Source organism: Sciurus carolinensis, chromosome 11 (genome assembly GCF_902686445.1).
Source record: "Sciurus carolinensis chromosome 11, mSciCar1.2, whole genome shotgun sequence".
NCBI classification, from domain to species: domain Eukaryota; kingdom Metazoa; phylum Chordata; class Mammalia; order Rodentia; family Sciuridae; genus Sciurus; species Sciurus carolinensis.
Window position 1 is genome coordinate 64,771,350 of NC_062223.1, and position 11,220 is coordinate 64,782,569.

Here is an 11,220-nt window from a genome sequence, read left to right on the forward strand (position 1 = left end):
TGATGGGAACCGGTGTCCATGCTGTGCGGTTGTTCTGGAGGGCTGCTGTAGCCTCTGGGGAGCAGACGCTCCCTGTGCTGCCTCCCTCTGCAGTCAGCTCCTGGAAGCCCCTGGTGAGAGCCTTTAGTTCAGGCTCTGCTCCTGTGGAGTGGAGCCCCTCCTCCAGTCCCAGGGCCTGGGAGGCTGTGGTGACTGAGGCACTGAATGCAGAGCTCCACCCCCTCGGCCCCAGCCCACCTGGCTTTGAGCCTCCAGGCCCCTCCCCTCAGAGCTCGGCCCAGCAGCCAGCCTGGGCCCAGCTGGGTGCTGGCCTATTTAGTACCTCGGCTCAAAGGTGGTCACCACTCCTGAGCACAGGTAAAGGAACTGGATTACCAAGCTCTGGGCCTGGCTGTGCTCCTCACTGCCCTCCGCCCCCCCACCTACTCAGTTCTGCTAAGGTTGGAGGACCTGGCGTCTTCCCTAGATTGGTTATACCAGGAATGGCAGGACCTGCCCCTGCTGCTAAGGAGGCCTCGAGAGAGACCAGTAGGAACAACCTTACAGGAGGAAAAGCCTGTCTTCGACAGCGAGAGGCCACTGTGCCCCAGGACTTTCCTCCTGCGGGCGAACAGGCCGCTGCCCCCGTTTGACCCCTCTGGGAAGAAGTCAGGGCGAGTTGTGCAGTCCTCAGTGTTGACAGGGACAGAGCTGGAGAGCTGTGGAAGGAAGCCTCAGGCCCCTGATGTTTTAGACCTGCCTTTCTGCCACAAGCTGGGCCCCTGCAGGGCTGTGCCAGGGACTCAGACCCCTTAGGGGCGAGGGAGGATGAGCAGCGACTGTTGCCATGACCACCATTCACCGAGCCCTCCGTCAACACAACAGCTCTGGAAATAGCTCCTGCTATCGCCCTGTTTTTGTATGAGAGAGAGAATCAGCAGCCCAGGCTCACGCAGCTCTTAAGGGCAAAACCAGGATTCAAAGTTTGTGCATCTGGGCTTTTCCAAGGTTTCTAGTGTGAGCATAATTCTTTGAAAAGAAATTCCTCATAATTCTTCCTGCAGGCAAGCTGCTAGGCTATCTCATAACAAACGCTGGCTTTTCTAGAGGGAATGTCACACATGACCCGCCTATGGCGCTCTCACACGTGTGTCAGCTAAGGAAGCCAGTGGCTTTAGTGCGTGTGGATTTTTCAGAGGACTCTGGCAAGCTTCCATGCCTCCAGTTTTTCCATTCTTTGAGAACAGTCAATCGCCTCGCTGTGGCTTTGCAGGGGATGCCTTGCTGCGCACAGAGGCCCATTGGGGAAAGGAAGCTATTCCTGGGGATGACCGTGCACTTGTCCTGATGGGTAACTGTGAACAGCAGGCTCTCAGGGACTGGTATAGGAAGGGTCGCAGTTCCGAGTTTTTTTTTTTTTTTTTTTTGTGGTGCTGGGGATCGAACCCAGGGCCTACCCAGGGCCTTGTGCTTGCAAGGCAAGCACTCTACCGACTGAGCTATCTCCCCAGCCCCTGAGTTTTTGATTAAAGACCTAGAAAAGGAAGCATATAGTACATGGTGAGCGTTCCAAGTCTACAAAGAGTTTTGGGGAAGAGGAAGCCAAAGAGGAATGCTTCTGTTCTTTGCTTTGGTTTCCAAATCATTGCTAGGGATGCGCATACAGGCCCTGTTTGCCACAGTGGCGGCACGTGGTCTCGTCCATGCAGCACCCTCTTACTGTGCACCCATTATGTGCCAGGTGCCATGCTGGGCACAGGCACACAGGTGGTATTCTATTCTGCTTTGGAAAAGTGGGATTAAACAATTCTCATACGGGCATGCTTTCTGATGTATTGTAGAAATCACTATGCAAAGAGGCTACTCCATTATTTTTAAGGTCAACCTGGAGACACTTCTCCATACAAATGACTCTGGAATAATCAGTTCCCTTTTATTGGGCATTTCTGTTAGTTCTGGATTATAAAGAATACAATAGTGTGGCCTCAAACATCTTTGTATTCAGATATTTGCATTGGTTCTTAGAGTGGACACCTGGACGGAAAATTACCTTGATTGCATGTGTAAGGAATCCCACGAAAACCACACCGAACATGGGAAATCACATAAGGGGGTTTATTAAGCAAACAGAGTCTCCCTGCAGGGTAAGAGAGAAAATGAGAGGAAAAGAAAGGGAAAGAGAAAGGGCATGCACAAGAAAGAGTGTAAAAAGTGAGGAGGAGAAAGTAAGCAAGTGTGTAGGAGAGAAAAGCAAGAGAAAAGATGGCGGGGTAGCTACCCTTAAGCAGTTGAATTCCACTGGGCTAACAGGGAACCAATAACAGAGAAGGATACTTGCAAGCTGACTGATGCACCAATAGCTAGCCACGATGTTCACAGACTGACAGTAGTTGGGAGGCGGGGAAATGGCTGCAATGGAAAGGGCGGGGAGCAGCTTTGTACATTACAGCATGCATTAGCTTTGTTGGTAGATGCTGATGAATTGCCTGCCCCCCCCCCCCAATCTAGTTCAATGTTAAGTACCTTCAAAGCACCTGGCAATACTCATTCCCTGAAACCACTGCCAATCCTGGGTATTATATTAGTTCCTGTTGACGTTGTAACAAACTACCACAACCTTGATGGTTTAAAACAACACAGATTTATTATGTTACATTTCTGTAGGTCAGCATTCTAACCTGGTCTCACTGGGCTAAGCCCACAGGATGGGCAGGGCTGCATTTATTTTTGGGGGCTGTAAGAGAGATTCTGTTCTGGACCATGGCCCTTTCTATCTGCAAACCCAGCAGTGACCAGTGGAGCGTCCGGGACATCTCACATAACATCACTCTGACACTGATTGTTCTTCTCTCGCCCTTTCCCACATCTAAAGTCCTTTATAATTGTTCACAACCCAGGATATAGTCCCTGTCTTCAGGTTGGCTATTTAGCAACCTCAATTCCATCTTTCCCCAGATCAATCACAGATTCCATAATCCCAGCGGCTTGGGAGGCTGAGGCAGGAGGATCATGAGTTCAAAGCCAACCTCAGCAACTTAGTGAGGCCCTAAGGAAATCAGCAAGACCCTATCTCTAAATAAGATATTTTTAAAAAGGGACTGGGGATGTGGCTCAGTGGTTAAGTGCCCTTGGCTTCAATTCTAAGTACAAAAAAAAAAAAAAAAAAGAACACTCAATCCACAGATTCCAGAACATTCTGCTTCCTGCAGAGATCAACCTTTTAAAATTTTCTGTCCTAAGTGAAAAAATGATATTTTGCTCTTTTCAACTGCACTTTTTGACTGTTGGTGAAGTTTAGCATCTTTTTCTGTGTCTTGGAGAGGGAAAAAAATTCTTTTTTAAAAAATTTTTGGTACTAGGGATTGAACCCAGGGCACTCAACCACTGAGCCACATCCCCAGTCCTTTTTTGTATTTCATTTAGAGAGAGAATCTCACTGAGTTGCTTAGTGCCTCACCATTGCTGAGGCTGGCTTTGAACTCTTCCATCCTCCTGCCTTAGCCTCCCGAGCCACTGCCTTTACAGGCATGTACTTCGGCTTCTGGCTGGAAAAACATTTCTGTTACTTTAAATTTTCTTGTTGCACCCTTTGTCTCCTTTTCTACCATGTTGCCTTCCCCCACTTTTCCAGTTGAATTATGAATTCTTTAAGAGCAGGGACTTTTTCACATCCCCCTTTATGTCTCCAGTGCCTCAAAATGTAACCAGATTCACAAAAGGGCTTCAAAGCCTATTGGTCCTTCCTTCCTCCCAAATGTCATCCTCCTTCCTACTCCATTCTCTTGCTGTTCTTCTTTGGAGAAAATGTCAGGAAGCTTCCTGCTGAACTGCCTGCGTTGAGTCTGTAAGGGAGGGTGTGGTGGACTGAGACAAGGAGTGTCTTGTGACTTACACTCAGCCCTCTGAATCCCTGGTTCCACATCCGCAGATTCAACCAACCTCAGATGGAAAGTATTTTTAAAAATTGTGTTTGCACTGAACTTGTACAGACTTTCCTCCTTGTCATGCGCGATCCCCTAAACCTGATAGTAAACCTGTTCCTTACATAGCATTCACCTTGTATTAGGTGCTATAAGTAATCTCCAGATGATTGAAAGTACACAGGAGGATTTGTGCAGGTTATATGCAAATTCTGCATGTTTTATCTAAAGGGCTTGTGCATCTGTGGATTTTGGTATCTGTGGGGTTCCTGAAACTGATCCCCCCGTGGATACCAAGGGATGATTGTACTTACAGTCACATGGACTTCTCTTGCCGCTATGGGGCTCTGGGTCCAGCAGTCTAATGTCCGGTCCCCAGTGCAGCGGCTTAACTTGGGCCACCTGCTCAAAGCCTGCTTCTCACAGTAAAATCAGCGATGGCGTCATTCCTGCCATTTGAGGGCTGCTGAGACAGTAGCAGGCACAAAGCCTCACCTGCTCCGTTTGGGAGGGAGAGTCCTGGTTGCTGAGCTGCCAGCAGCATTGATCAGCGGCAGCAGAGCGGCAGAGGGGACTGGTGGCAGCTGATGGGCTGAGATAACCGGGACCTACGGGAGATGTCCAGAAGAGTAATTTTAGGTCATTTTTAGACTGTTAGGCAGTGTGTTCTCCTTTGACTTTTTAAAAAATTGCAGTAAAGAATTGCTTCTTAGCCATGCTGGAGGTCAGTCTGAAGCTCCTGGTGAGTACCCTCTGGTGTACGGTGGTGACTTGGACACGCCAACAAGCCTAGGTGCCTTTGCTCTGTCCTCCTCCTGCCATCCTCCGGGGGGCTGTGGGAAGGTGGTGTGCAGTGGTCTGGTGGTCTTCCCGGCTGGGCGAGCCTTGCCTGCAGGGCGTGCCCAGGTGTGCTACACTGGGCGTCGGTGCCAGGGGTTGTAGCATATGCTGCTGCCCTGAACCAAAACCCTGCCTTTTCAGACTTTGCAGTGTTGACCAGGGGACCTCCAGGCCTGGACCAATGGCAAGAACTCCTTCCCAATGATAGGACCCCATTTCCTTGACCACTTGGCCATGACCTCTCTGCTTACCCCCAATCTGCACGTATGTTTAGGTCCCTGGTATCTAGAGAGCCTGGTATCTAGAGAGCCTGTCCATGCCCATTGGTAGTGCCACCTCAGCTCAGAGGGTAGACAGGACCAGCTTCAGGCACTTAGATCCAGGCCTGCCCATCCAGGCTTCTCCAAGATGCACTCCCTACCTGCTTACAGGATGGGGGACACACTGAAACGGAGGGGAGGCAGGTCCCACTCTCTGCCAAGGCCTTTCCAGATGGTGTGCTGGGGTCCCAGAACTCTAGGCCTCGGGGGAGCCTTGCTGCCCTCTGGATGCAACATCTGGAGCCCTGAGCCCCTTCTGCTCAAGAGCTGCTGGTGGGCAGTGTCCCTGGACCCTGTACCAGCTGTGTGCTCTGGGGGAAACCCTTGGCCTCTCTGAGCCTCCGTTTCCCAGTTGGCAACATAGGGGAGGCAATTTCTACCTGCCACCTGCTGGGAGGAGTCACCCGTGGAATGCAGCGTGGCACTGGCGCTTGCTGGTTGTTCTTGGCACCATACTACCCCTTTTCCTGCCCTCCTTTCTATGCTTTGAAGATGAGAGCAGAGCCTGATCAGGGGCAGGCAGGTGCCCTTCCTCCTCCTCCAGCTCGTCTCTCCGCCTCTCGGAGCTGCCAGTCACGAGGAGAGAGCACCTGCCCTGGGAGGCAGGACCCCAGCCCTCCCCCTCTGGTGTCCAAGCTGGCGGCTGCCTCTGCCTCTTGCCAGAACCCGAGGCCCAGGTCACCACCAGGGCTCCGCAGGCAGGGCTGCAGCCTCCAGGGCAGGTGGCCAGTGGCGCAGTCTCTGCTCGACTTCACAGGCAGCAGGGCCTGCTGGGCCTGGCCTCCAGCCCTTCCTGTGCAGCCACCCAGGGCCTGGAACTCATTAGCACTTTTTTATTAAACCCATCTGCTCCATGTGGAAGGCCAGCCTGAGTCTCAGCTCTGCCCTGGGCGTGTGGGCGGAGACTGCACGCAGGCAGTGAGTGAATTGGGTGTGGGATCCTGGGCTCCAGGGGACCTCGAAAGGGCAGATGGTGAAGAGCAGCCAGCAAGCTCAGGAGTGACTGAGGCCTGCAGACCTTTCCTGAGCATCCTGGACCTATTTCGTCCAAGACTGGGATAAAATGGGGCATCTGCCTTCCCGGGCTCTGTAGGGTTGCTGCCCTGCATCTCGCTGATGAGGCCCCCTGCTCTCCCCAGGAGTGTATCATTGACGAGGACTGCGGGCCCTCCAGGTACTGCCAGTTCGCTAGCTTCCAGTACACCTGCCAGCCGTGCCGGGAGCAGCAGACGGTGAGCATGCCCAGGGGTCTCCAGGGCTGTAGCACCAGGGTCCTGGGGCCTGGTGGGTAAGGCCAGGGGCCCAGGGGCTCTCAGGCTGTCCAGAAGAGCCTTTTGATGGTGGGGACGGATCCCAGAGGAGCTGACTCCGGAATGACCAGGAAGTGACCAGGCTGGGATGGCAGGAAGTCATCTGCAGGCCTACTGCCACCCCTACCCCGCCCCAGGATCTCTGCTCACATTGTCCCATGAATGGCAGAGAAGGGGCGGGAGGGGAGAAGAGGAGGCCCTGCGCCCTTCCCCTGGGATGACTCACCCTAGTAGACACAAGCAACACCCCGGGGCAGGGGAGAGGCAGCCTCTCTCTGTCTCTTGCAGTCCACCCCCAGATTGTAAGAGGAGAGAAGGAGGAGCCATGAGGCCACAGCGTTCCCCCATGGAGGGTCCACTGAGAAATATGAGGCCCGGCAAAGACACTCTCCTCTCACCTGCAGGCGTTCAGACAAAGCTGGGGCTCAGACTCCCGTCACTTCTCCAGTACACAGCATGATAATTTGGAAAATAGGCCTTTGCGATGACCCTGCTCAGCCCATCCGTGGTGAGGCAGCTGCTGCTGTTCCTCCCGCCCACCCCACACCATTGGCACAGCGCACACCCCACACTGCTCCCCAGCTGCCCCTCTGTGTGTGGCTCCAAGCCCCTGGCATCCCTGGCCATCTCCACCGGGGCCTTTGGACTCAGCCTGTTAGCATCTTGCAGCTGCTGCATCTGCAGGCCTGGAGCCAGCCTCCTTCCTGCCCTAGGGGCCTAACTAAAAGGGCGAAGGCACAGGTCTCTCAGGGAAGGAACCTCAACAATGCTGACTGTCCCTGGCGGAGTCTCAAGCTGTGAAGGACTCATACGTGACTCCTTAGGTGCTGTTTTCCCAATGTTTAGACCCCTGGTGTCTTGACAGCCACACTCCCACGCCAGCTCCTTGACTTTCTCTGAAGCCCACCCACCTGGGACCACAGTCTCCTCCCTTAGTGGGAGTAGGGGGCTTGGCCCATCTGAGGCATCTTTGGGCAGGCTGGGCTTCTGCGACACGCTGGTCTCTCAGCCAGGCCCCTAAGGTCTGTGAGCTACCACACCTGTTTTTTCCCACCTCTCTACAGCTCTGCACCCGGGACAGTGAGTGCTGTGGAGACCAGCTTTGCGTCTGGGGTCACTGCAACAAAAAGGCCACCAGAGGCGGCAACGGAACTATCTGTGACAACCAGAGGGACTGCCAGCCTGGGCTGTGCTGTGCCTTCCAGAGAGGTGGGTGGGTTCCCCTCCGGGGACAGGGGGCTTGTTCCAGATTCCACCTGCCCCGCCTGCTGGGGCCACGGCCATGCCCCCCACACCTTCTCAGCGTCCTGCCTCCTGGGCAGGCTGTCAAATGTGCAGTGCGGCCCAGCCCCACAAACTCAGCCTGAGTGGGAACCATTTTTTCCACCCTGCTGATGCCTCGAAAAGTTAAATTCTTTCAGGACACATGATCCCAAGGCAGAGGGAGTCCCCAGGCAGGCTGGATCCCAGCAGCCCCTCCCCACCCACTCACCCTCCAGGCCCTGAAGGTAGCCATCTGCAGCGTCCCTCCCGGGTGAGGCCTGCTCAGGCTCCCTGTGCTCTCACACGTGGGGCCAGAAGCCTCCTGAGCCACCTCCCCAGCTCTGCCTCCCCCAGCCCACGTGGCTGCCAAGCACCTACTGCCTCTGGTTTTCTGGAAGGGCTGCCTTATGGGGATTGCTGCTCTGGGAGCCACAGTAGCTCTGTCGCCTCCCACAGCGGGTGGACTCACAGGCTCATGGCCCCCTCCCACCCCCCACTCCGCTGCCCTGCCACCTTTTCACTCTGAACTGACCCCAGGCCTTTGTAGGTGCTATACCCAGGCTGAATGTCACTGTTCCCCACTTAATTTCTCCAGCTTTTCTTCCTCAAAACCCAGCTCGCCTTTTCCAGGTAGACTCCCCTAACCCCCCTGGTCCTCACCCTTCACTCCTCCTGAGCCCGTATTGCCATCTTGCTTCCTCTCATTCCACTTCTTCAATCCTAAGCTCACTTTGGGGGTCGACGGGACCCCACCTCTGTCCCTCCCTGTGGTTACTCTTGGCTGGTTCCAGGCCTGCTGTTCCCTGTGTGCACGCCCCTGCCCGTGGAGGGCGAGCTCTGCCATGACCCGGCCAGCCGGCTCCTGGACCTCATCACCTGGGAGCTGGAGCCCGAGGGAGCGTTGGACCGATGCCCATGTGCCAGCGGCCTCCTCTGCCAGCCCCACAGGTGAGGATCCCCTCGGGCTGGGAAGGGGAAATGGGCACTCGGGGCAGGAGCAGGTTTAACTCGAGGTGTCCTCGGGTCATCCGGAGGGAGGACGCAGTAGGTTGGAGGTCCAGGAGGCACAGATGGGCTGGTCTCCATGGCCACCGAAGCTTCACAGATGGATGACCCGGGAGAGGGTGTGGAGAAGAGTTGAGGGCTGAGGAGGGAGCCCAGGCCCATTGCAGTGACGGACAAGGAGAGAGGTGCTGGCAGAGGGGCAGCAGGAGTGGGCACCCGGTGGAGGACACCAGCAGTGTCAGACTGTGGAGAGACTGATGCACCAGGGCTCGGACGTGGCGTCTTGCCCACCTTCCTTCCTCCGAGCAGCCTCTACTCAACCCCTTCTTCCATAGAATCCAGGGTGGCAGGGCAGACAACCCCTCCAGAGGTCCAGGCGGGTATCAGACATGGAGTCAAACCATGCTGTGCTGCCTGGCTGCCTCCTGCCTGAGAGGGCACCCCGTGGCTGGGGTCTCCCAAACCCTGTCGTCCTTGGGGCTGCCCCTGGGCTGCTCGATCCAAGAGTCAGCCACAGGAAGGTAGTCCTGCAGCTGGAGTGGGGTTTTCTGCCACTCAAGGACAGCCTCCCAGTTGACCTTACTTCAGCCATCGTGATTAAAGTAAGAGGTTGGTATGAAGTGGAGACTGTTGAGGAGCCCTGAGAAGAGGAGGTGTGCAGGTGAGGCTGGAAGGTGCACAGAAATGGAGGCCCCCGTGCTCAGAGCCCAGCTTTGCCCCCATGAGGAGAATCTCGGCTGAGGCCCAGTCCCATCTTTCCCCAGCCACAGCCTGGTCTATGTGTGCCAGCCGGCCTTCGTTGGTAGCCGCAGCCAAGACGGGGAGAGCCTGCTGCCCAGGGAGGCCCCTGATGAGTATGCGGACGGCGGCTTCATGGAGGAGGTGCGCCAGGAGCTGGAGGACCTGGAGAGGAGCCTGACCCAGGAGATGGTGCTCGGGGAGCCCGCTGCTGCTGAGCTGCTGGGGGGAGAGGAGATCTAGATGCTCCTGCGTTGCGGGTAGACGTGCAATAGACATAGCTAATTTATTTCCCAGGTGTGTCCCCTAGGTGTGGGCTGGCCAGGCTTTCCCCCACGGCTTCTTCCCAGTAAACTTCCCCTCTGGCTTGACAAAATGAGGTGCTGTGTGTTTGTCCAGCTGCCCGCAGCTGCTCTCCATGCATCATGGTTCTGGTGCTTGAGAAAGACGGGGCCTGGCAGGCTGAGGGCAGAACCCGGCCCCTTGGCCCTTGCGGGTTGGCAGGCATCATTTGATTTGAGAACTGTTGGAAGGGAGAAGATGAAAAATGAGGTAGGGTCTGCCCTTGATGGGTTTGGGGAAACGTGGAGAAGGGCACCCTGCTTTTGCAAACACCAACGTGGCAAAAATGCAACAAGTGACGTCTCGTGTAGTTTTTCCACGGGCAGAGGCAGCTGCTGCAGGTGGGATGCTCAGCTCGCTCCGCTTACGTGCTCGTCCACGCGGCTGCTTCACTCAGCTCCTACCTCGGTGTCAGGACAGCATTCTCATACCCACAACCGACTCCCTCTCACCGCAGCCTAGGGAGGGGGGCATTGTCCTCCTGGTCTCTTAAGGATCTTGGAGACTCAGAGACCACAAGTTACTTATCCAAGTCACACAGCTAGTGAAGACCAGAGTGGGGTTTCACCCAAGGGTGACTCCAAGCCCAGTGTTCTCCCAGTTACTCTACCCCACTCCAGCTTCAGTGCCACCAACAGTACTTCCAAAAGGAAGGAGAACGAGGTCTTTTTCTTTTAGGGCACATCTGATAGCTCTCTAAGATTGAAATTCTGTTAGAAATGGCCATGTGGGGTAGCCATCATTCTGGTGGAGACCAGTGGTGTGGACATTCCCCTAGGGCATTTGCATTAGTCATTTTGAAGTTATAGTATTTAACTTGCAGAAAACACTCGGATAATGGTATGGCCAAGACAATTAATGAAATTTGAAAAATTACTTAGCAGCAGCTGAAGGCCATTATCAACCACATGGAGAAAATCAGACCAAGCCAGGTCTGTGAAATATGGTTGTAATATCCAAACTGAGAACACTGAACTGGATGTCATTCCACAAATGATATTTTCAGGTGCCAGGAATTGTTTCCATCATGTATTTGTCCAGAGTTATTAAATTTTAAAGTTGCACATGATTGTATAAGCATGCTTTCTTTGAGTTTCAAATTATGTATAAATACATCACATTTAGAAATCAAGTATAATCACTTCGACTACTCTTCTGTGTGTTCTTGGACTTCTTTTTTTCTTTCTGATGTTGAATAAATATAAAACCCTTTCAGCCTTAAACAATAAAATAGAAATGACTTGTACTATACAAAACAAAAAAGCTTTCTTCCATAGATGCAAATTTTCCAGACATCTGAAGCACACCTCTTTTAACATCCAGATATTTTAAGAGATCTTAACCATTTTTGGATCAGAATTAGGCTTAGAAGTGTAAATGCTTCACTGTCTCCTGAAAGAACAAATGGAATATGAGTCTGTGTGTGGGGGGGGAGGGGGCGGGGAGGGGTACTGCAGATTGAACCCAGGGGTACTCTAATGCTGAGCTACATTCCAAATCCTT

General features: G+C 53.9%; 1 protein-coding gene across 1 annotated transcript in view; it reads left to right on the forward strand.

Annotated features, from left to right (window-relative positions):
- Positions 1-10,869, forward strand: part of Dkk3 (dickkopf WNT signaling pathway inhibitor 3) — a 49,477-nt gene extending 38,608 nt beyond the window's left edge. The window contains exons 5-8 of the mRNA XM_047518564.1: positions 6,199-6,291; positions 7,434-7,578; positions 8,424-8,580; positions 9,402-10,869. Coding sequence (XP_047374520.1) covers positions 6,199-6,291; positions 7,434-7,578; positions 8,424-8,580; positions 9,402-9,618 — 612 coding nt within the window. The 3' untranslated portion in view covers positions 9,619-10,869. The remainder of the gene's footprint in view (positions 1-6,198; positions 6,292-7,433; positions 7,579-8,423; positions 8,581-9,401) is intronic.
- Positions 10,870-11,220: the final 351 nt, after the last annotated feature.